The sequence below is a fragment of the Moschus berezovskii genome, chromosome 26 (genome assembly GCF_049115385.1).
Source record: "Moschus berezovskii isolate FMDL1 chromosome 26, NW_MosBer_1.0, whole genome shotgun sequence".
Lineage (NCBI taxonomy): Eukaryota > Metazoa > Chordata > Mammalia > Artiodactyla > Moschidae > Moschus > Moschus berezovskii.
Genome location: NC_142485.1, coordinates 6513592 through 6539308, shown reverse-complemented (window position 1 = coordinate 6539308; position 25717 = coordinate 6513592). Strand labels below are relative to the sequence as shown.

At 49.0% G+C, this 25717-nt stretch overlaps 1 protein-coding gene across 11 annotated transcripts in view; it reads left to right on the top strand.

Annotated features, from left to right (window-relative positions):
• Positions 1-22588, top strand: part of PSD3 (pleckstrin and Sec7 domain containing 3) — a 610189-nt gene extending 587601 nt beyond the window's left edge. For 6 of the 11 annotated variants that reach the window (XM_088832764.1, XM_088832767.1, XM_088832765.1 and 3 more), the window contains one exon: positions 14624-22579. In XM_088832764.1, coding sequence (XP_088688890.1) covers positions 14624-14839 — 216 coding nt within the window. In that variant the 3' untranslated portion in view covers positions 14840-22579. Of the gene's footprint in view, positions 1-14623 lie in introns of all 11 variants that reach the window. The other 5 variants (XM_088832769.1, XM_088832768.1, XM_088832770.1 and 2 more) reach the window with 4 other exon arrangements.
• Positions 22589-25717: the final 3129 nt, after the last annotated feature.

Below are 25717 nucleotides of genomic sequence, written 5' to 3'. Positions count from 1 at the left end.
TTCATTGTAATAAGGTTTTTTCAGTGGAACACAGTGTGTCCCAAATGCTCTCATTTCCATGTGTAATCAATATAAAATATCACAATGTCTGACACTTTTTTTTCTTCCTAAGTCTGCAGGCTGTAGTGTCTCTGTACACTCAGGGTCAGGGAGCCACGCAGGGCGTGTTCTCTGGCTCCTGCGCGGCCGGTCTGTCTAAGATCCAGCCAGGAGCGGAGGCGCGCTCATCGAAGAGGCCCGGCTGTCGGGCTCATGTTAGACTTTGTGTCCGCCCTGGTCTGGCTGTGCCTTGCTTACCGTTCGGATCGTTACTTCTGGGTGGGGCTCTTCTGTGAGCGCTGTCACCAGGTGACCTGGGAGAATGGAAGCCCCTGTCGGTCTCCCCGCAAAGCAGTTCTCATGGGAGCAGTGTGAGCGGCCCGCCTCCTGGTCCCTTCAGGCCCTTTGGTACATGACCCTCCCTTCCGTCACTTTGCTGAGTGCTGGCCCTTTCCTGTGCAAACTCTGCTCTTTCTTTCTTTTTACCCAGAATGCTTTATCTCTAACTACATCGGGCTTCTTCCTACTATTGCCTGTAAGACTCTGTACGCATTTGATGTAAGAGTTTTAAAAACTTGTTTGCGTGAGTCCCCGATCTGATTCAGGGGCTTCTGGAGGGAGCAGGCTTCTTCAGTCCTTTTGGCGGGTCTAAGTTCAGAATTACTCAGTTGACTTATAATGGAAACTAATGTTTTCAGAAATGTTTTTCTGAAAATATTAGAGAAAACTCAGATGCAAAAAAAGCCTGTGTTTATACCAGGACTGTCAGCCCAGCCCTCCCTGGAAGGCTGGGGGCCATCCCCCGGGCACCGGCTTGTTGTAGGAGCATCTGTCCGCCCGGCAGGCCTGGGGGCTCGGCTCACGCGCAGGACAGACGCGTGGGGGCTCGCACGGGACGTGTCCGCCCTCCCCAGGCTTGGCCTTGGGCTGCTCTGTGGCCTGGTTTCCATGTGCCTCCATTCCCTGGAGCGGTCCTGTGTCCTTGTCCGTGAGTCGCGACGCCCTCCTTAGGGAGGCCCAGGAAGTTTCCTGCTGCCGCTCGCTCCCCACGTGGATAGGAAGCTGGAGGGAGTGAGGGGCCTGCCGAGGCCTGGTCACTCGTCCCTGGGTCCTCCGAGTACACAGGAGGAAGATACTTTACCACGGCGACAGGTTGCCCTTGGCCACAGAGCCGGACAGATGGTAGAAGAACATTTGAATCGGGCCTGCAGAAGGTGCAAAATGGCTCTAAGCTCAAAAGCCATCAGTATATTTAGAGATGATGTGTCCTGGGAAGCGGATGGGGAAGGTGGCTTACTTTCAAACTTCCTCAGATCCCACTTTAAAAATTTCCTAGAAAGACTGGCCTATCCCCTTATGACTGGCATTGCCATTTTGGGAGCCGCGTGACAGGCCGGCTAGTGCGATGAGTCCCACCAGCGTGCTTCTGAGGGAAACCGTGGGCAATGTTAGGGAATCCCCGGATAGCCAGAAACGCAAACAGAACAGAAACCAAGGATGAGGAGCGTGGCCTGTACAGGAATGCTGTCAGACAGACTAGTTTTGTTTTAGACGCGAGGTGCGGAAGGAAAAACTTAGAGACACACTTTATCCCATAGGAGTTAAATTTAGCTTCTTACCCAGATAGGTAGTGTTTCTCCAGCTCAATTATTTATCTTTGGTTTGTAGAAACTCGACTTCACATGTCTGTGCTTCAAAGGACAGATTTTTTCCCCCATTTTGCTGAGTAGCAAATTTGTTAATCCCATGGATGCAGAGTAAATTTTCTTCTTCCAGTTAATTTGTAAAAGCCCTCACACAGGGCCACGCCGGGTGGAGCCCCTGGGGCAGGAGCCCTGTGCACCGCTGGTCTGTAGGACTGAACCACGGCTGGGTGGGAAATGGACGATTCTTAAATTTTCTGCCAAGAAAGGTGTTCTCTTTGCTAAGTGAGCTCTGTGGACTTTTAAATTGAGAATTTTGGGGTTTAATTTCTTAAGAGAAAAATATCTGGGTACTGATACAGACTGGGTTTACAGAAGGGGTTTCAAGAGCTCAAGAAAGCAAGTGTGAAGGGTGAGAAAGGCTAGAAACTGGGGGCGCTCTCCTTGATGCCCGCGTCCTGTCTTCTCACAGAGTCGGGGATGCTGCGAGGTGAAGCGCCGCAGGGACACTGCAGGCCCTGCCTGGGCCTTGCAGCTGGGGCGGGGTCCTGGGAGGGGGAGACAGGACGAGGGTGGCCCTTCAGCCCTCACTGCCCCGCCTCTGAAGGGCCTGCAGGGCCTCTGGGGGCAGCGGCCTGGGGCTCACCTGTCACCTGGCAGAGAGCAGGCGCCTTAGGATGGAGACCAGGACACTCCCCGAACACACTCTACAACCCCCATGCTTTTTGTCTGTATTAGGGCTTTTTTTTTAAACCTCTTCTGCTTATATTATTATTAGAAGTAAGCTTTTTTATTTTAGTTTTGTTTTTAATTGAACTCAGAAAGTCCATTTAGAGAGCAGTCGAGCCAGAAGGCAGACTGGAATGCAGCAATAGAATTCGCACTGCCTCAGGTTTTTCCAGAGAGCCACGACTACAAACTGTAAAACCTAAAAATGTGTCTGTTTGCTGTCTTGGCAGAGGGGAAAAACGTTGAAATTTTCTTTCTAAAATGTAAGTCCTAGCATAACTTTCAGGTAAGAACTTATCAGAAAGCTCTGTTTTGAATGTATTGCTTCCTTAAATTAGTGGGTAGTAGAAGGTGAGCCGGAGAAGGCAATGGCACCCCATCCCAGTACTCTTGCGTGGAAAATCCCATGGACAGAGGAGCCTGGTAGGCTGTAGTCCATGAGCCTGGTAGGCTAAGAGTCAGATACAACTGAGCGACTTCACTTTCACTTTTCACTTTCACACATTGGAGAAGGAAATGGCAACCCACTCCAGTGTTCTTGCCTGGAGAATCCCAGGGACGGGGGAGCCTGGTGGGCTGCCATCTATGGGGTCACACAGAGTCGGACATGACTGAAGCGACTTAGCAGCAGCAGAGGTGAGTCAGCAAGTTAGGGAGAAAGTCTGCAAATCCATTCGGCATTGTCCTATAGAATGTAGAGCCTTTATTTGAATAATCAGTTCCTTCAGCAGCTCCCTGTTCTGATGGCTTGTTTTAACTGTTTTGGTTTCTTTGTTTTCCGGTGTGAAGCTCTCGGAGCAGAAACTGTTTTGCTGTGTGCACATGACATTATCGCTGTTCTTCTCATTTCATCTCAAGCTGGCCTTTTACCCTGCCTTCAAGAGAAAGGGAAATGTCAGGAGGAAATGCACTCAGGATTTGATTGCTGGAGCAGCGAGGTCTGAATACTGATGGAAGTGCCCAAGTTAGGAGTGCCATCGCAGTTTTCATTTAGCCTGTTACTATCGTATTCACGTATCAGAGGTCAAAAGGAGACAGTGTTACATTAAACGAAATGAAAAATGGTATGCGGCGCTCAGGAGAAAAGAAACTGCTCAATCGGATGCATGTACATTTATATGTAGATGTGGTTAAACTTTTCAAATAATAATGTTACTCATATATATATATATATATATTTAGCACTTATCATTTAACCTAAGCCATAACTCATGTAGCCTTAGACACTCTATTTTTCATTCCCCTCTAGTAGGCTTTGCTGCTAGTGAAAGGGATGTTTCCTACCTGTTTGAGAAGTATTCTTACAGGTGATTGAAGACCAACTTAATAAATTAACATTGCACAAAATGTAGTAAGAAGGTTTCCAAGTGAAGAAAGAACTTGATTTTAAGAAGGAAAGAAACTGTTTAGCATTTGAATTGTTTTTGGCTCTTGGTGATCAGGGGAGGCTTCATGGAAAGAGCAAATCTTAAGAAGGAAATTAAGGGCAAGACCTTGCTGAATGGACAAGGCCTCAGAAACAGTGTTCAGGTGCTTCTCTGCAGAGAGTAGCACTGAACTTGGGTTTGGTCAACTCCCATCTCAAGTTTTCTGATAGTGGGACCAGCTTATATAGCTATCCTGCTAGAAATCCACTCACACTGTTGGAGACGCCTGAGCAAGGAGGCTCTGAGATTTTTAAGAACTGATCTGAGAAGGAACCCACAGAGACAACAACGAACCTTTAAGAAGGTGACCAAAGGCAGCAGTTGTCCCCAAGACACCTGGCATTCTCAGACTCCCTCTGTCCTTCCAGGAATGACATGCCCCAGAAGGGCCGCGTAATGACCGCTAGCAAGGATCTGGGAAAGTGAATCAGTGCCATCCTGACCCCAAGACAGCACTTGTCACTGCCAGCTCGCTTCCCACAGACCCGCTTTCTGCAGCCTGTCTCATGGTTCATCTGGAGCTGTGTCCATTCTTGCACAGTGGTTACTCTGAGACATGGAACTGTATTAATTAAACATTCATTTTTAATTAATGAATTTTTTATTGTTTCTTCTTCTGTTTTTGCCATCTGGTTATGAACACTTTTGTCAGAGCAAAGGTGTAACAGTGTATAGTAAAGGTATAAAGTGTTATTACTTTACTTATTTATCGTCAGCAACAGATGGAAAATGAAAGTCGCTCAGTCGTGTCCGGCTCTTTGCGACCCCACGGACTATGCAGTCCATGGAATTCTCCAGGCCAGAATACTGGAGTGGGGAGCCTTTCCCTTCTCCAGGGGATCTTCCCAACTCAGGGACTGAACTTAGGGCTTCCTTGTAGCCAAGCTGGTAAAGACTCCACCTGCAATGCAGGAGACCCTGGTTCAATTCCTGGATCAGGAAGATCCCCTGGAGAAGGGCTGGGCTACCCACTCCAGTATTCTTGGGCTTCCCTGGTGGCTCAGCTGGTAAAGAATCCACCTGTAATGCGGGAGACCTGGATTTGATCCCTGGGTTGGGAAGATCCCCTGGAGAAGGGAAAGGTTACCCACTTCAGTATTCCGGCCTGGAGAATTCCATGGAATGTATAGTCCATGGAGTTGTTAGGGTCCAGAGTCGCCCTTCCCTCAAAGGAACAGAGGACACTCACGATAATGCAAGACACACAGTGAGGTTTATTTCCAGCTAGCTGGGGTCCAAGTGTCTGCCCGACACAGCGGGTTTCAACAAGGACCCCGAGCATTCTGAGCCAAGGGTTTATATAGCATTTTCAAACCATATTAGTTTCAAAGCATCCACACATAGTAATCTTTTTACACACAGTAATTTTCCACACTCTACACACAGCTTTATATCTCACCTCCTGGTGGTTTAACGAGATAAGCCCACCCTGGCCCTTTGACCTATCTGCCTGATCTCTGCGTCACAACTGCCCACATTCTGGTGTTTAAGATTCACTTGTTCTTTAGGTTCCTGTCTTCCTAGGAATGCTCTCTCATCCTTACTCAGCAAACAATTCTAGGGATCTTTACTTAAAACAACCTTAACTTTGGTTCTACAAGCAGCAAGCGGCAAGCAAAGTACAGAAGCAAAAATGCATTGCAGGAGCATTAAGTTCTATATATTAGGTTCTACAGAGTCACAAAGAGTCGGACACAACTGAGAAGCAGATTACTTCCCATAATAATATTGATGAGACTGCTGCTCTGACCCACAGAGCTCAGAGTCTTGGGTGAGCGTTGAGGGGTTTACCTGAGGGTGAACGTGATCCTGTAAGTCACATGCAAGAGTCATCAGGCAAAAGAATTCACACACAAATGACCATTGACAGACGCTTATCTTTTTAATGAGTGCTTTTGTTAGAAGGTAAATCTAGAGGCTGCCCTTCACATCAGAATGAGAGCTAGTGAGTACCAGATGAAGAACCACCAGGCTCTACAGACACTGGTCCAGTTTCTGTTTGTTTTTTTTGGTTTTTTTTTTTTGCCAAGGACAATGCTTTTTTAAAAAAAAAAAGTTTGGCTGTGCTGGGTCTTAAATGCTGCCCAGGGTTTTGTCTAATTACAGCGAGCGGGGCCTCCTCTCTGGTTGCAGAACGCAGGCTTCTCATCGCGGTGGGTTCTCGTTGTGGAGCCCAGGCTCCTGGACACACGGGCTTCAGTAGTTGCGGGATGTGAGCTCAGTGATCGCGGCTCCCAGGCTCTGGCCCACGGGCTCAGCAGTTGTGGCAGACACATGGGCTAAGCTGTCCCTCAGCAGCTGGGCTCTTCCTGGACTAGGGATTGAACCCATGTCTCCTGCATTGGCAGGCAGATTCTTTACCGCTGAGCCCCCAGTGGTGTGGTATAAGCTGCTTTTCTTTCTCTGTAGAGAGAGAGCCCCAGTCTTAAGTAGGCAGCCTCAGCTCACTCTGCAGGGTTTGGCGTGGGTGGCGTCTTGACAGCCGCGGTCGACATGCATGGATGAAGGGCATAGACAAGTCTCTGCTGAGTGATGTCACTCAGGGCCCGACCATAGCATTCTGACAGAAAAGACGGAAACGTGGACCACTGGAGCTGAGAGAGTGTCCCCAGAGGCTGCTGACGGAGGGTTCGTCAGGCGTCTGCCTCCCATCTGTACGCGTGGGTTTATTTTTCTAGAATTTGCCACGCTGAGAGTTGGGAATGTTTTCAGTAGACATGAGCAGGGTTCTCTTCTCCTTTGCGCCTTCGTTCCGCGTCTCCACTCACCAAACCTTTGCTCTGTGTGTCCTCTGCTCTCTGTGCTGCGGATGTATTAACAGACTCAAGTCCTTGCCCCCGTGTGAATGCCTTCTAGGATTGGCAGGGGAGAGAGAAACAGGGTCGTCCCGTAAGCAGACTCTGAGGCTCATGGTGAGAACGCCGAGGAGAAGACTAATTCCGTGACTGGCGATCAGAGCCGATGTGGCCGTTTTCAGTCTGGGCAGCCAGGGAAGGGCCCCACGTAAAGGAGACGTTTGCCTGAAGGTGGAAGCGGGTGAGGCCAGGGTCTATGCCCTGTGGGTTCCTGGGGGCCATGCTTCTCGGGCAGAGAGAAGGTACCAAAGGGCTGGAGCAGGAGTGTGTCTGCTGTGTTCAAGGACAGTCAGGAGGCAGGTGACCTGCGCACAGCGTTCCCGGGGAGGGCACAAGACCCCAGACGGATGGAGGGGGCAGGGGGTTGGCACTGGTGGAGGTCTCCTAGGCCAGTGTAAGGGTTTGGGGGTTGGAGGCATTTTTAAGGATGAGAAGCCATTGGAGAATTTTGAGCAGAGACGACACATTCTAGCCTACAGTTTAGCCCATGATTGTCTTTTGAGAAGACTTTGCCTGGCGGGGCAGAGAGGGGCAGGGGACAGAGACAGCTGTCACAGAAACCCAGGCACAAGATGATGGTGCTCGCTCCAGACTGGAAGTGGCGGACGCAGAGACATGGTGCGATTCTGAATTTATCCCGAAGACAGAGGGACAGGAGAGCTATGTGAGAAAGAGGAGTCAAGGGGCAGAGTTTTTATTGTCAGATTTCCTTCCTCAGGATTGTAGACCCATCTCTACGCTGCTCCCCTAGTCATCACTAGCATACTAACTAACCATTACCCAGACCCAGAAACTGCTAGGATAAGTGCTGGCTAACTAACTCTTCCAGTGTCATTACCCTCCATGGCCCGCGGGAGACCTCGAGACCTGTACTTCAGCACCATGGAGAGTAAGTCACGGGTGTGAAGCTCTTCATGGAGATAATAAAATAGTCAATGATTCGGTACTTATGTGACCCCAGTATGGCTTAGAGTGGACTAACATCCATCAATAATTTGTGGAATATTCAGAGAAAACCCAACAAAACTACATTACACCAAAGCCTATTAATTAAGTGTATCTTTTCCTAAATAAAATTATGACAGGAAGCGTATACACAGCTCAGTTGGGATATTGCTTTTTATTGAAGTACAGTTGATGTGCAGTGTACCCATTTCTGGTATACAGCAAAGTGATTCAGTTATAGATATATGTACATTCTTTTTCATATTCTTTTCCATCGTGGTTTATCAGAGGGTTTTGAATATGGTTCCCTGTGCTATACAGTAGGACCTTATTGTTTATTTTATATATAGTATCTGCTGATCCCAGCATCCTAATATATCTTCCCCCTTTGGTAACTGTAAATTTGTCTTCTATATCTGTGAGTCTGCTTCTGTTCTATAACTAAGTTCATTTGTATCATATTTTAGATACCATGTATGTATCTGATATCGTATAATAGCATGATTTCATTCTTTTGTTCGGCTGAGTAATATTGCAGTGTGTTCCCCGTATCTTTTTTACCCATTCATCTATTGATGCACGCTTAAGTTGCTTCCATGCCTCAGCTGCTGTAAATAGTGATGCACTGGGGTGCATGCATCTTTTTGAATTCAAGTTTTGCCTAGATACATGCCCAGGAGTAGGATTACTGGACCATATAGTAACTCAATTTTTAACTTTTTAAGGAACCTCCATACTGTTCTTCACAGTGGCTGTACCAATTTACATTCTCACCAACAGTGTAGGAGTGTTCCTTTTCCTCCACCTGCTCTCCAGCATTTATTATTTGTAGACTTTTTGATGGTGGCTGGGCTTACTGGTGTGAGGTGATACCTCATTGTAGTTTTGATTTGCGGTTCTCTGATAATTAGCGGTTTTGATCTTCTTTTCATATGCTTATTGGCCATCCGTGTGTATTCTTTGGTGAAATGTCTGTTTAGGTCGTCCGCCTATTTTTTGATTGGGTTTTTTATTATTATTATTAAGTTGTATGAACTATTTGTCTGTTTTGGAAATTAAGCCCTTGTCAGTCAAATGGGATATTATTTCTACGAGTGAGTCCAAGCTGAGTGTTGACCATTTTATTTGTCTGCAAATAATAGAAAACTTGACCAACTATTTAAACAGTATAAACATTCTGTATCTCACTTAAGAAAACTGGAAGTGGATGGTCACTGTCTGCTTTAGAGTTGCCACCAAAGCTGTATGACCTTTCTAGACTCCTGATTTGCTCTCTTTAGCACACTGACTTTTTGTTTTCTTGTTTATTGTTTCGTGGTTTCAAAGTGCCTGCTGTAGCTCCGAATGTGTCATCTCTGACCTTTATCAGAGCCACAAAAGCTGCTTCCACAGCAGCACCCTGGTCCGCTCCCCTTGTGTGTCACTGGCCAGGTCTCAGCACAGGACTGCAAGGTTGACTGCCAGGTGGGTGAGTGTTGGGTCTAACCGTCTGGGTTGGACCACTATTCCTGTCCTGGGGCTAGGTGAGAACTCGACGCCCCCGGTGAGAAGCGCAGCCCCGTTGGCTGAAAGAAGAGGCTGCTCCATCCTCTAGCAGCGTCTGTGGCTGAGATTGACCCCTGGATCGTGACCCCTCTGGTTTTCAGTCCCTGAGCTGGTGCAGCAGGTTGAAGAGTGACTGATGAACACATTTCCTGCTGCTTTTCCTACACCCCAGCTCCACCCTGAAAACAATGTCAGGATTGGTCTCAGGAAAAGGAGTCCTGTCTTCTCTGAAAGGAAGAATGGACATAAACCCTCCTAAAGGTGCCACGTGGCTGCATTGTCAGGAAGAAGTCTGTGTGTCCCACCCAGAGGGAGAAGCTGGGAGCGGGCGTGGAGCAGGACTTGAGGGCGGCCCTGCCCCTCCGCTCCTGGGCTGCCTTCAGCTCCCTGTCTTGGCTCAGAGGCAATCTCTCCATGGCCCCAAAACCTCTGAATAGAGGTTCACAAATTCAGTGAGTGTAATCCCGGAAGAATGTGAATTACAGTCCTTTGAGTAGTCCTGGAGAGTCCTGAGATTAAAGGTAAGTTTTCCTAAAATATATTGAAGAGCATTTGGCTTGGCCACAGGTACTGGTAGAAAGCAAAGCCGTGTCACTGGGTCTAGCAGCCTCTCTCCTGTGAGCCCGTTTGCCTCAGAAACAGCGCGCAGCCACTGGAGGCGCCAAAACAAACCCATGTTGTTCTTTCCTCATTTCTCCCAACATCCGAGCAGTCCTGGCTCCTGGTCCCCTCTCACCCTTCCCTCTGGTTTGTCTTTTCTCTTCACCTGATGGTTCGTGCCCTGCTCCTCCTCTGCACTCTGACTTTTGTTTGTTGGTTGACCTGCTCATGTAATTTACCGGAAGGAAAGGAAAGTGTCAATAGCTCAGTCGTACCTGACTCTGCGACCCCATCGACTGTAGTCCATCAGGCTCCTATGTCCATGGGTTTCTCCAGGCAAGAATACTGGAGTGGGTAGCCATTCCCTTCCCAGAGGATCTTCCTGACCCAGGGATCAAACCTGGATCTCTTGCCTTGCGGGCAGATTCCAGTTTACTGGGGACAAGAGCTTTGCAGCTGGAGCTGTAAAATGAGTGGATGAAATGGCTTTTCTTCATGTATTTTTAGGTGAATTTCCCCAATATTGTCAGTGTCTTCAAAAACTAGTAGAAAATAGCCTGATCACCTTTTCTCCTTTAGTTCCCTTTCAAGTCATCTCAGAAAATTGTCCTTCATACCCCTTTGATTGTAAAATTGCCCTAGCTTTGTGAAATAGTATGCCTTACTTTGATTTTCTGAATCTATTTTTAAACTGTCTTTAGATCATTTTATTAAACCTTGTTCACATCGGGAGTAGTTCTTGCTTGCATTTTAATCTTGCCATCAAAGCAGTTTACAGAGACAGATTAACTCTCTAAATTCCTAGAATGAATAGATTTGGATTTCACTGATGATAGACTGCTGTGTAACACTTATGATTTTATTAGCAAATGCCCTTATTAAACCCTTATGTAGCTTTCTGAGAAAAGAGTAGTGTTCTGTTCCTTTGTTACTTCTTTACACAAGTTGGAATATATATCAATTAGTGATGCTTTCATCAGCAATTAGCAGTGCCTGATGCACTTGAAAAGGTGCTCAGCATCATTAATCATCAGGAAAATGCAAATCGAAACCACAGTGAGATACACCTCATACCTGTCAGAATGGCCATCATCAAAAAGAACACAGATAACAAGCATTGGCAAGGATGTGGAGCAAAGGGAACCCTCCTACGCTGTTAGTGGGATTATACACTGGTGCAGCCAGGGGGAGGAGTAAAGTAGGAGTTTGGGTCTAATAGGCACAGATACTGTATATAAAATAGACAAATAGTAAGGACCTATTGCACAGCACAGGCAACTGTATTCAATATCTTGTAATTACCTATAAAAAAAGACATTTATATAAATATATATAAAGACATTTATATAAATATATTTAGGTAAATATATAAAGATATTTAGATAAATAATGTAGATATTTTGGTAAAATTTATATATAATCATAGCTCAGTTGGTAAAAAAATCTGCCTGCAATGCAGGAGATCCAGTTTGATTCCTGGGTTGGGAAGATCCACTGGAGAAGGCACAGGCTACCCACTCCAGTATTCTGGCCTGGAGAATTCCATGGACTGTATAGTCTATGGGATCACAAAAAGTCAGACACGACTGAGCGACCTTCACTCATAGAAAGATTTATATAAAATATTTATATGAAACGGAATCACTTTGCTATAGAGCTGAAACTGACACAAAATTGTAACTCAACTATACGTCAATTAAAAACAATGAGTGCAGCCACTGTGGAAAACGTAGGGCAGTCCTCAAAAAACTAGAAATAGAACTACCATGTGATCTGACTCCCACTTCTGGGTGTATATGCGAAGAAAATGAAAACACAAACTCAAAAAGATAGTGCGCCCCAATGTTCATGCAGGATTATTCACAACTGCCAGGATACGGAAGCAACATCGGTCCACCACCAGATGAATGGACAAGGAAGCCGAGGTCCGTGTACAGTGGACGACCACGCAGTAATAAAAAGAGTGAAATCCGACCACTTCTGACAGTATGAATGGACCGAGAGGGCGATATGCTTAGTGAAACAAGTCAGAAAGACACATACTACATGACTTCACTTATAAGTGGAATCTGAAAAAAACGAAACCAATGAACAGACAGAGCAACAGAAGTGGAGCTGTAGATCCAGAGAACTCCGTGGTCGCCGGAGGAGAGGGGCTGGGGTAAGGAGGGAAGTAGGCAAGGAGATCGAGAGATACCGACTTCCAGTTGCAAAATAAGTGAGTCAATAATTATGTGATATCTACACGGCAACAGATGGTAACTAGACTTACCATGGCGATCATTTTGAAATGTACAGAAATGTTGAATCACTGTGTTTGTATAACAGGAGCTCACAGTGTTGTAGGTAATTTCTACATGGAAAACAAACAAATGAATAAACAAACTCATAACACAAGAGATCAGCTTTCTGGAGACCCGTTGGGGGAGGGGAAGTTGGATGAAGGCGGTCAGAAGGTATAGACTCCCAATTACAAAGTAAGTGCGTGCCAGGATGTAATGAAGCGCGTGATCAGTAACATAGCACTGCTCTATGTCGTATATTAAAGTTGTCAGGAGGATAAATCCTTCAGAGTTCTCCTCTCAAAGGAAACTTTTTTCCTTCTATTCCTTTAGTTTTGTGTCTGTGTGAGACAGTGGATGTTCACTAAACTTCCTGTGATTGCTCTTTCATGATGTATAGACATCATGTACACCTGATGTACGTGATGTACACACTGTATACCTGAAACTTACACAGTGCTGCGTGTCAATTGTATCTCTGAGAAACTGGGAGAAAAAAATGTGGGGAAAACGCCATTACCTGCTGAACAGTGGAATGTGTGATTCTCGCTTACCGAGACAGTCAGAAGTAGCGGGGACGGTGAGCACTAGGCCCAGACACTTTGTGCTCAGAGCCTGGGCTGTCTCTGTCTTTGCCTCCCCAGGCCTTGCATGCTGCCCCTCTGCTTCTTGCCTGCTGCCCGCGTTGTGGGTTGCAGCTTTAGGAATACAAGGGAAGGGCTGACACCGGTGATTCTCCTCTAAGTCCCTCTTTATCAGAAAGCAAGGCGCTTCCCCAGGCGCGTTCTCCTTTCATCTCAGTGGCCAAAGGGTCACACAGCCCATCTTAGCTGCAAGAGCGTCTGGGAAAGTCAGTGTTTGGTTTTATCAACCTTTGTAGTGGGAGGGACGTAGGAGAGGAGCGGGGTTGAAAGTGGCTTTTGATTGGCCAGCCTTCAGTGTGTGTCAGAGTTGTCATCCTAAAGTATACTCTCACGTGTGTGTTTTCATATCCAGGGAAGACATACAGCTTCAGAGTGTGGGTTCTAAAGTCTGGTTCCTGAACCCAGATCCTGACGTCACTTTATCTCCTGGACTTACTGCTGCCTCTCTTTCCTTTACTGTAAAACAGGGATGATGCTGTACCAGTTGTATAGGATTCTTGTATTAAAACCTGCAGTTCGCATGTGGGTACCTTATAAGTGTCATCTTCACCAACCAAAGCTTGGCAACCCGACGTGGACGCTGACCAAATCCAGAGCAAACCTAAGGGCCAATGGCTTTTCCCTACTTTTGAACAAAACAACTTGAAAAAGTAGCTTCCAGTAGCTTCAGCTTCATAATTATTAAATTAAAACTGAGATATACAAAATCTCAATCTAACCTGACAAATCTCTAAAAGATTTATTGTTGTAACAGACTTTGCCTGCCTTTGTTGAGACAATTTATAACCGATGTGTTCTTTTGTTTAGAAAAAAAATACTTTAGGCCTCTACAAATCCTTTCTGTGTTGAATCACTGTGATAGGAGACTTATTTTCAGTTCAGTTCAGTTCAGTCGCTCAGTCATGTCCGACTCTCCGCGACCCCATGAATCACAGCACGCCAGGCCTCCCTGTCCATCACCAACTCCCGGAGTTCACTCAAACCCATGTCCACAGAGTTGGTGATGCCATCCAGCCATCTCATTCTCTGTTGTCCCCGTCTCCTCCCGACCCCCAACCTTTTCTAGCATCAGAGTCTTTTCCAGTAAGTCAACTCGTCACATGAGGAGACTTATTTTATAGTCTATCAAACTGAGAATCCGAGACCCTTCTATAATTTGCAACATATATATATAAAATAGCTCTATCTAGTGATTTGGATACAAACTTAAAAAAAAGCAGCAGCATCAATTAGGGTTACAGAAAAAAATCTCTACAGTGTTCTTCTCAATTATTCTTAGAACAAGAGACTCAAGACAGGAAAATCAAGGAGTCGTTTAAAACATAGTAGACAGTCAATGAACAGTTGATGAAAAATCATAAATGTGCAGAATGAAGAAAAGCATCAGGAAATAATTTGAGGTTTCACAAGAAGACAACTCTGAGAAGTTGGTAATCCTAGCAGAAATGCAGTCACAGGAAACCAGGGCAAGCTTCCAGGAAGTGTGAGTGGTCCCGTCGGGTCAGGAGCTTAAGTTCCAGGAGGTGTGAGTGGTTCTGTTGGGTCAGGAGTGTAAGTCCATCACCAACTGCTTCTCAAGCTGGGAGTGGAGAACCAGGCACCCCCGCCAGGTTCAGGGGAGGCCTTGGCCACGGCCCACAAGGTGGCCCCAGTGGCTGCAGGCCTGAGCACCTTCTGGTCCCCAAAACCAGAGTCTACATTATCTGGTGCTGAACACTCAGGAAGCACGCTTCCTCCATCTGCATGCCATTCCTGCAAAAATGCAGAACAAAGGAGAACCCACAGTCTCTCCTCGAATCGGTGAGCCCCTCGGGCAGTCTCCTAAGAGCCAGCCCTTTCCCGGGCCGCGGGCTGGCTTGTGCTTTGCGCTGTGACAGTGTCCCTGACCCCTCCCTCTTCTCTGACTCCCCACAGAAAACCCGCTACGAGATGTACGTCCGCCTCCTGAAAGAGGGGGGCCTGGAGCTCCTGAGCGGCAGCAGGGGGGGCCCCGCAGGCCTGAAGAAGTCGCACTCCAGCCCCTCGCTGAACCCAGACACGTCTCCAGTCACTGCCAAGGTCAAGCGCAACGTGTCGGAGAGGAAAGACCACCGACCTGAAACGCCGAGCATTAAGCAGAAAGTTACTTAGGATCCACCTGTGGCCAGGAAGTGCTGGTCATGGAGCAAAACAAGAGGTTTTCAAGATCTTTCTGGTAAATCCGTGAATATATTTAAAAAAAAAAAATGTCTGTGACTAAATGGTGCATTAGTTAACCTTTCCTATTGTATGTTTTTGTTGGTTTCTGTACAGGTCATCTCTTTGCTCTTGGTTTCTTTGCTTTGATGACTTTTTTGCTACCTGGCGACTAATGCACCTTTTGTGAGGGGAGCGCGATTGCAGAATGGACTGTGGTCGCTTCTCCTCCGGTTTCTCTTCTTTGCACTCTGCTCAGTTGTTTTCTGTACTTTCAAAGCAGCTGTTACACTTTTTTTTTAAAAAACATTGAACCCATTGTGAAACACTTAACTGGACAAACTTTGTAGTTTAGAAAATTCTAGCCAGAGTTGGTAGGAGCCTTTTCTTGTGAAACCTTGCCCGATCACAGAGGCGGAATCACGCTCAGAAGTTCGCTTAAGAGTTACCGCGCCATCGCCCTGTGACCCTGGGCCTCTGAGCACTTGGTGTTGAGTCCCGGGCCGACGAGGGCTGGAGGCGAGGACCTCAGGACCTGGGAATGCAAGACACGCACTAGCTCGCTGGAAGTGTAGATTCCATTTCAGCCCAGCAAGGAGGAGGGAAGTGGAGTCTCAGAGGCTGAGGCAAGACGGCTGCAAGTCCACTGTGTTTTCCAAACACAGCGTCTCAGTGGCGACAACGGACTCTCGGGGCTGCAGCAGCAGACATGTGTTTGGTCCGCAGGAAATTGTTACCTCACCCCCGCAGCGTCCAGACGAGGGATCCAGGGCCATCTGCGATGGACTGCCTGCCAGCCAGGAATTAGATTCTTTTATATACATGAGCATGGCTGGTTGTAAGAATTTGGGGTCTTCCTAACAAAATAATATCAAAATGGAGCCCTTCTCTCCTTAATCAAAGCAAAATAAGAAAGGAAGACGTAGTTTTTCCCTCGAGTTCCTTGGTAATAGGATGTTGATTCTCCGTAGTGAAATCTCAAAGGAATAAAATCTGAAGGAATTACGGTTGCAGAGCCGAGGACTTTCTCCCGGTGGCAAACGCAGCGTCCCCTGGTCTGGTCTTGCCTCGGCCCCTGTGACCGCCCCTTTGCCCTCTGCTCTCAACTGTCCCCAGAGTAAATCCTTGATTCTAAATCGTTTCTTCGCCTCCACTCGGAACAGTCATAAGCTTGTTTGAGGGGCAGTCCCTTTGAAAATCAGGGTGACAAAACAGAATGGTATGTTATTGAGGAGGAGAGAGGGATGAAAAGTGAGCCCACTCTGAGTTAGAAATTTGTGATTTTCAAACTTGAAAACTTGGCGACCCTTAAACCTAGACTCTCCACAACTTCGGAACTAATAGAATCACTCTGAATATTCCTCTCCCACAGACATTTGCTCCCGTTGTGCTCAGTTTACTAGCTAAGGTACTCTGACCAAAGACGCAGGGACTCTGCGCGGATAGCACAGTTCCAGGGAGGCAGGGAAAACCCCCTTCTGAACCCTGCGGTTTCTAGCGGTGTCTTGTCCTGATGCACCAGCGTTTATACAGGACCATTTATTAGCACTTCCGTCGGCTGCAGAAATGCCCGTGTCTGCTGGTGCCCAGGAGAGAAGCCCCTCTCTAAGGTTATAGCTGCTGGTTTTGTGGCATTTTTGCCACGTCTTTGAAAAGCTCCCTCTAACCCTCTTGTCTTGTTTAGGTAAAGGCAGTAACTGAATTTGTTTCAAGAAACCTAGAAACAAACAGGGTGGTTACCAACGTGTCCCCTGTACCTGGTTCTTTCTTTGTAGTGCTTCTGACTGAATCCATGGTTTCTACAAGGAAAATATTCTTTCTTCCTAGAATCGGAGTCATCAGCGTGTGTGTTTTCTGCCTAGATCTTTATCCCAAGCAGAGGGGAGACAGGTACCGAGACCACGTCATCTCTTCAATAACTAAAGAAAAAGAAACATCCTTGACTGGCTTGAATGTGTGTGCTCCCAATCTGTGTGTGTGTGTCTGTGTGTGTCGAGTGTCTCCGTGTGTGTCCCTTAGCGTCTGTACTGGACGTGGAATGGTACTTGCTGTGGTGTTTAGGCAGCATCACGGCTCTGAAATCCTGGTCAGCATTGGCACTCACTGCGTGACTTGCGGATGCCGTCTCCAGAGCTCCTGGACATGCTGATGGAGAGACAGCTGAGAGGGGTGCTTTGTAAGCTGCCATATATGCTGTGTTCCCACAGTTTGTCCCGGAAAACAGCCGCAGAGGTCAGGTTGTGGGCCAGCATCCCAGACTGCCGTCGCTAGGTCACGAGCTGAGAGCCGCCCCCCACCCACCCCAAGGCCTCTGGACTGTCTGGCGCAGCGCCCCTCGCAGGCCAGGAGCTTGTCCTGTGGGAGGCAGGGCCTCTCCTGAGACTGGACTCTTCGAGGCTTAACCCTAGCCAGCCGTGACTCCTCTGTGAGCACTGCTTCCCTGGGGCATCTAGTCAGGGGACGCTGAAGACCTTCCCCTTCCCGGCTCTGTGTTCATGGTACAGGGGGCCCAGCTTCCTCCTGAAGGTCCTGTCCCCAGCCCTCACCCATCCCCGCACCCGTCCCTCAGCACCAGAGCCTTGAGGTCAGCCTCCATCTAATAGGTCCTCTTTACAGAAATACACCTCATATCAGCTTTTAGTCTAGAAAACCTTGACAGTCACCAGAATACCTTGGTGACAGTCATGTGGCAAAATTGCCTATTTTAGAAGCGGCTTTCTCAAGGTATGCCCCCACCTCATGTGTTGACATTTCCAAGGAAGGGCCAGGAATTCTCTTTAGCAGTCAAGACTTAGTTACTAGGGTGCAGGGTCCTTATTTTACTGCCAGCCGTAGACATCATTTGAAGTATGCTTTTTTTAAGAACCATCATCTGCTGACTCTTAGTAACGCCTGATTAGACCAAGCAGCACCTTTGTGCGTCTAATTAACCTCAGTAAAACCAGCGTGTGGAGAGGCGTCTGGGGGACTGCAGCCCGGTGGACCTTTTCTGTTGATCTCAGCTAAAGAGGGTGGGTGACCGTGAAGGGCCTTCTGTGCTTCTCCAGCTGTGACCCTCATTCTGAACACGAGGTGTGTTTCCTAGTCAGAAGGGAGGTGAAAGAGTTGATTCTGGGAGAGAAAATCCAGCCAGCTCCCCAAGGCCGACCAAAGATCGGCCTCCGGAGGGTGTGTTTCACCCTGTAGCCAAAGCAGGACCCCCCCAAGCCTGGAGAAGGGGGACCTGCCCAGCAGAGAAGGCGCCTCCTGCTGGCCTTGGCCTGCCCGCTCCGGCCACAGAGACGAGGGAGATGCTCTCACGTCAGGCGGGCTGGCTTTGGCCACGCACTGCACCTCCTCTCTGTCTTCACCCCTAACTGTAGACAGCTGGGGAAAAGTTGACCTTCGAGAAGCTTCTCCACAGTCTTACTTAGAACCCTTCCTTGGGTTTAGTTACTAGGTCACTGGAATTGGATTCTTTTGGTGTTTTTCCTTGTAGTCACCCATCGAGCTTTTTTAAGCCTGAGTTCACAGGGCGTTTCCCAGCTCCACAGTGGAGCTTCTTGGGGACCTGGCTGGGGCTCGGCGGTTGGGGGAGCCCCACTTCCTCAGCTGCACCAGCGGTCAGCCCCTGCTCCGCTCACTTTTCAACCAACAGAGTCTTTGCAGTTGACGCATAAGCACTGTTAAGCGGGAACCAGAGTGTCAGCGAGGACTTGCTCAGCGTCGAGCCTGGCTAATGATGAGGGTGGCCGGGCCTTAACCAGCACCCGCTTTTCCTCACGGAGCGTCTGAGTTCCTCCGACAGAAGATCAGTCCACGTTGCAAGGAGCCAGGCCTCTGCGCCTTCCTGGTTCCAAGGCACTCTGGCTGGCTGTCTCCCAGGCCAGCAGTCCACCCCGGGCAGTCACCCCCGGAGGACCTCAGAGATGAGCGGCTCACACTGTGGAAAAACCCCACGGCCCTGAGGGGGCTCTGCCCCGCCGCTGCTCTCTCACCCGTGTCTTGCTCTCAAAGGACTGAGGTCCAGAGCCATTGCCATTTTCCTCCTGCGCCCAGAGCACCCACAGCCCAAGAGGGCAGCCTCTGCCTGGGACCGTGAGCGGCCATGCCTGCAGGGAGGACGTCCTCAGAGAGAGAGAGAGTCAGGAAAGACGTGACTCTTCAGGGCAGGCTGTGGGCGTGACTGCAACGGCCTGGTCTTTATATACCACAGGTCAGGTAGTTGTATATACGGTAGGTTTCTTGGGTCTCTGGCTCATCCGCTGTGGTTTACGTGCGTCTGCAGTGCCGCAGGCTTTTGGAGAATGTTTATATTAATAGTATGTCAGACATCAACGAGTGTGCTTCCTGTCACCTGCCAGTGTCGTAACTGTGGGTATTTATAGTTGTATGTGCCTATATGTATCAATGTGTAGATTGCGCATCAGTATTCAGTATACTACATCAAATTTATTTTTGTCCTTAACCAGTGTGATATGACAAGCAAGTAAAAACCTCATAGGATCGAATATATAATGCAGTTTTTTGAGAGTCTATATAGTGGTACTGTTTTATTAAACTTAAATTCAAATGATATTTTGATTAATTTTTTTTAATAATAAGATTTTATGCTAGAAAATTTCATCTTTGAGCTTTGACTCACCAGAGCAAAAAGGACTCTGAACTGACTTTGTTAAACTATTTCAGTGTACTATGTACAATACTGGGGTGGGGGTAGCTCATTATAATTTGAAATATACAGAAAGAAAGAGAAAAAAGAAAAAAAAAACCAACCACAGGCAACCTGTGCAGTCTTAGCAACTTCAGTATTAAGAGCACTTAAAGTCAAACTGACAGTTTGGGGCTTATTACAAAATGTGATGCTTTAGAGCACACGTTCTTTATTGTTGTAATTAGTCCAGAAAAATAGAGATTTCAGAAGAATCAGCTAAGTGCCCGGCATATCATTTACATACCTGTGACTATTTTACAGCAGCTCACACCACCCTCCCAGCCCTGCATCCTCACCCTCTTCACCTTGAAGAACATCACCAACCCCTGCAGTAGGTCAGGCTTCCCGAGACCCAGGACAGCCCTCCGGGTCTACGGCTGCACCAGCTAAGCGTCAAGTCACAGGTAAAAGAATGTCAGGACAGACTGCGGACCAGGTGAAAACTTTACTATTTTTATACTTAGGTCTCTTTTCCTGCCTCTCCCCAAAGAAGAGCCGCTGGCCTTAGTTGTCTGAGCTTACTGCTTATCTTAACGATATATAAATAGATCGCTAGAGAGTAAAACTTTATTAACCAGCATGTTGGTGTAATTTAAAGCAAAGCTGAGTGCGTGTGAGTGAGTGTTTGAGTGCAGTGCGTCTGTCTGCATACGCTTGCCTGTTGTCCCGCGGGTCCGATTCAGAGCGTGGGAGCCGTGGGCTAAAGGGCTTGGCCTCGGCCCCTGACTGCAGTGGTGGTGGTTACACTTGCGTTGTTTTCTTAATTAACTCTGTAGTCTCAAACTATTCTTGCGGTTGTATCCCATTTCCTCATCTGTCCTTGACGGGCGGGGCACTGGCCCTGCGTCCCTGTGGGGTCTCTGTTCCACTAGAGTGTGTTTCCTCCTGAGAACCACAGTGATTTGCAGAAGCATCCCTTTGATTCAGAAACCACAAACAAAAAGGAGTAGCAAACTTTAAAGTTTTGGTGTGGGGTCTTAGTCTTTTGGACTGTTGAGACTTTTAATGTAAAGTCAAGTAACACTTTGGCCTGGATAATAATATCTCCTGCGTGGAGAATATGAATGCACATTGACCCTAACGCCCTTAGGATACTTTTCTAAGTTGTAGGAACAAGAGTTAAAGGGGAAGGTGGGAGCCTCCAGCCTCTGCCCGGGGGAGACCTGCTGCTGTGGCCTGTCCTCGGCCCTGAGGGCTCTGGTACACGGGGGCCTCCGGCATGTGTACACACGCTTGCACACGTGTACACAGTGAGTGCCCCGTCATGTAAACTCAAGACGGGGAGCGCTGGAGCGTTGCTTTGGGTGTGGACCGAGGTGGCCGCGGCCTGCAGGCCCCCCAGGGCGGGCAGGACTTGGAGAGACGCTGGGCGGGGAGGGGCTGGTCGGCAGTTGGGGCCCTCCGCTCCCCAGCGTCCTGGGTGGCAGGGCAGCTGCTCGGTTGCAGGTTCCTTTGTGAGGGGGTCACGGGGAGGAACACAGCCCTCCACGGCCCGAGCTGGGCGGAGTGGCTGGACTGGGGAGGAGCCTGGCTGTGACGGGTTTCCCTTTGCAGGCTGGAGGCTCAGCTTTCACCAACAGTGTTAGAAAAAGCACCTTAGTGTCAATTCCTGGAAAATGTTGGTTACCACGGAGAATTCTGGAATTGCCCTCCAGGAGCCCCTGGCACAGACTCAGTTCAGGTCCCACTGGGGCCTGGGCTCCTGCTCGGACCCTGTGGAGGCTGGCAGGTGACTCTCAGCAAAGAGGGGCTCCTCGGAGCCCAGGGCTGGTCCACGGGCGCCTTCCCAGGCTGCAGGGACCCAGCTGTCCTCCCGGCTGACCCCACCGAGGGTGCCCGAGTCCCCGTGGTGACACATGACCAAAGCCAAGACCATGTCCTTTGTCTTGGCGAGAAACAAGGTGGCACTTTGGCCTGTAACCAGGGATAGATGATATCTTTGTCTTTGCACCTGGGTTTCTGGAAGCGGATAAGGTTTCATTTCCGTGCAGGGGTCAAGGGAGGCAGCACTCTGCGGCGAGGTCCTGCCGGGGCCCTGTGAGAGCTGCTGGGCAAAGACCCCAGCAGGGTCCTCCAGAGTTCTCTTCTCCCGGGGTTCTTGGAGGCTGTTTCCAGAGAGGAACTGACACGATCGGGGAGCTGGTACTGCAGCCCTGCTTCCTGTAGGGCAGGAGGAAGGGTGGTGGTATGCAGCCTTTACCACATAAAACGAGCCATGAACTTTGCCAGCCTAGAACTGGGTTATGTTTACTGGGGCTCAGATCCTCCCTTTACTGTCAGGGTTTCCTCCCCAGTCCCTTCAGCTTCGTTGCGGATCTGGTGCCATAGGTTCCTGCACATTGTGAAAAGTAGTGATCAAATAGCAGCCTACTCCTTTTCAGTGGCCAGACCGTCACACTGGCAGACTCGGGCGAGCTCGTGGTACCGACCCCTGTAGGAAACCTGTTCCTGGTCGCCCACCAGACTTGAGAAACGCCGTCTCCCCGAGAAGCGCGGAGCTTGTGGTGGTCACCTTTTGAGGGGAACAGTGATTTCTGTGGATATTGTTAAAGTGTTGGAAGAATATTTTGAAAATTAAGTTTACATTTTACAATCGCTTTATTTTTTATTAAAATGGTTGTATATAAATATTGCCCTATTTCACTGTTGTTGAGGTAAAGCTAAACCATGCAGACCAGTGAGTCACCTGATGTGTATAGAAGCTGTGATGTATACAATACATTTCTCTCCTGTGTAAATGTTCATGAGCATAACTGTTCCTGTGTTTTTATAAGTTGGAGATAATTTGTTGTTTTACAACAACAGAATTTATTGCATTTAAATGGTTTTTATGTAACAGAAATCATGCAAAATAGTGAAGGATTTAAAATATGTATATGATATATGTAAATGTACAAACTTTAGAAAGAAATAAATCCAACCGATTTCAGTCATTTTGGAGGAATGTTATTTGCTTCTTTAGTAAGCGGCTAGAATAATAACTCTAACAACTAACACAACACAACACACCCCGTCACGTGAAAAGCCAACCACGAGTCCCACAGCGAGAGCTTTGGCCTGGGTAGCTGGCTGGAGGGGTGAGAAACTCAGACTTCACCCTGCCACACCCCCACTGGGCTCCGTGAAAGTGTGCTGAGGAGCCTGCTGCCTTCATCAGGGGCTCCGGGGAAGGAAGGATGAAGCTGTTTGAAGTAATTTCAAGAATGTGCATGTCCTCCACTCACTCCAGCACTTCTCATCAAGGCCGAGGGGCCAGGAGGTGACTGTTGCCCTCCCAGGCAAGAGGCTTATATGTGCATGCGGGCCCTGGGAACCTAACTCAGCGCCCAACATAACATCTGTTGACTTGGAAAACGAGAAAAGTAAAATTCCACCCCAACCACTCAACTTCTGAATATCAGAGATCTAGGAGGACTGACTCTCACAGGGACGGGTGGTTGGGGGTGGGGAAGGGCCTTGGCTGCCACCAAAATTCCTCCAAATGTGAATCCTCGTGTACAAATACTGAGTCATATGGTACATGAAAGTACGCATTATATGTTGGTGAGATCTTGATTTTTAAAATTCAAAAACAAGGCAAGAACCCTCATTGCCCAGTTGGGTGTCTTCTGGAGGTAGGGATTTTGTGTATCTTGTCATATTCTGGTTATTGCACAATTAATATTAGAACCAAAGGAACTAGAGATCATTTTTGAAAGATGAACGTATATGAGAGGAAACTAAAATGCAGGGCCAGTTAAGATATTATAATGAAAACAGCAACAACTCTAAAAACATCCCTGGACTAAGTCTCTTCTGCATTGTGGGCCTGTCCAGAGAGACTGCTGCATCAGCCTTTATTGAGCACGTGTGAGCAGCAGCAAGTCTGGAAGGCAGGCCCAGACCCGTCTCCTGCTGGAGCCCAGCCTGAGCTCCAGGTGCCCTGCGCAGCCAACTTGCCTTTAACTCCAGCCGCGGCTTGAGAGTGATAAGGAAGCAGCAGTTCTTGGATGCCGACAGGGTTTGCCAAGAACAAACCACTCCAGACACACTGGTTTCAGATTTTGTATTAGTAAGATTAGGCAGATTAGAAGAACACAGTAGGCAGAATATCCGAGCCCTAACCAAGAATTTAACAGGGTCTTTAATGAAATATGTCTGGGCAAAAGGAGAAGTCTGATCTGGACCTTAGTACAGCTGGTGGGGTGTCCCCACTTGAATGGTGCTAATTAAAGGCACAAGAGCACCTGGAAGATCCTGCTGCAAAGCTTGCCTTTTGGCCCTGTCTGTTCAGCATTTTAATGAATAACTTGACTAAAGCTACAAAAGCCAAGTTTATTAAAAATGTGTGTGTCCTAAGGCTGGGAGAGACTGATTATACTAAATGACAGAATTAAAAAAAAAAAAATCTCAGCAGGCAGGAAAATGGGGCAGATGAACTATGTAAAATGTAAGATTGTAAGATCTTACACTGCAGTTATAAAAAAAATGTACAAGGTCAAGATAGACCCTGGTGTTGCCTCGTGTAGCAAACACTGGGGAAAGAAAGCCTGCAGCCTCCGTCCCAACAAACAGGGTGCCAGGGATTGCGTCTGGGGTCTTGGGTCCCGTCTCCCGGGCAGCCTGTGCGGAGACAGCGTGGTTCCTAAAACACTGCCCTAACCCGGAGGCAGCGCGGCAGAAACTGCCCTGAGCCTTGGGAGCGGACGCGGCAGAAGAAAGGCTGTAAATGCAGCAGGTGGAGCGCAGAAACATGAACAGTGAAGGGCGAGGAGCCGGGGGCGCGGTGGGGGCGCGGGCGCGGTGGGGGCGCGGGCGCGGTGGGGGCGCGGGCGCGCTGGGGGCGCGGCGGCCCTGCAGACCAGGCCGCTGCTTTCCCGCGCTTCAGCGAGCCGCACTTAGGAGGGAAAGGGCCCCAGGCTGTGGCAGCCTCGGCAGAGCGGTGGCCAGGGTGGTGAGTGAGCTCCGGGAGGAAACCGCACCCAGAGCTTTCCAGGCTAAGCTGCCTCGGTGGACTGGCCCTCCGCCCTCGGCTGAGTGGGGCGGTGGGCTAGGGGGCGCGGGGGCACTGGGGCCCGAGAGAGCTGCCGGCAGAGGCCGGCCGGTAGCGACCGGAGCTGACACCGTTGCTCCGGATCCCCGCGCTCGGACGCCCGGCGCCGCCCTCCCGTCCCCGCGGCGGGGGCTGAGAGCCCGCCTGGGGCCCAGCCCCGCCGCCGCGGGCACCCCGGCGCCCCGACGGCGCCAAGCAGCCGGCTTCAGAGCCGGCCTGCGACCCTCCAGGCCCGGCGCGGTCACCCGCCAGGCCGCACGGGCCCGGCGGTCGGCCGCGGCCTGGGCCGCGCACCCCGCTCCGGTGCCCCCCGAGAAGGGAGGCCGCCGCGCTGCACCCCCGCGAAGGGAAGGCTGTGCCGGCGGCCAGGGGGGCCTCGCAGGTGGACGAGGGCCCTTCTCAGCGCTGGCGGCCTCGGACCTGAGCCCGGCCTCCCTGCCCCTCCGTCAGGCCCCTTTCCCACTCGCCCCGTCAGGACCACCGGCCCCTCTTGCATCGACTCCGTTACCCCCAGCACAGCCAGGACGCGGTTCTGGCCGCGCCAGCAGCAGCCCTGGGAGGCGTGTGGCCTGGCAGAGAGCATCGTCCGGGGACCCTTCATCTCCCCCAGGTGCGATAGAATAAAGAATCCCCAATTATAACCGACTTGCAGATAAATAACAATACTTTTGGGGTGTAAGCATGTCCCATGCAGTACTTGGGACATGCGTAAGCTGTAAAATGTTTTGATTGTTTACCAGAAGTTGAAACTAGAAAAGACCCTGATGCTGGGAAAGACTGAGGGTAAACGGAGAAGGGGGCAGGGGCAGAGGATGAGATGGTCGGAAAGCATCACTGACTCGGTGGACATGAATTTGAGCAAACTCCAGGAGACGGTGGCGGACAGAGGAGCCTGGAGTGCCGCAGTCCATGGGGTCACAGAGAGTTGGACACGCCTGAGCTACTGAACAACAGCAAATACACCTGAGCATCCTGTTTTTTATCTGGCAGCCCTATCCAGGGAGTCCCTCTGGGTAGCATTTCCTCATGGAATTTACCCTTTCGTGGCCCAAAGCAGGATCTTGCCAATATCTTTGAGTTAATCAGACTTGTGGAAACTCATCCACAC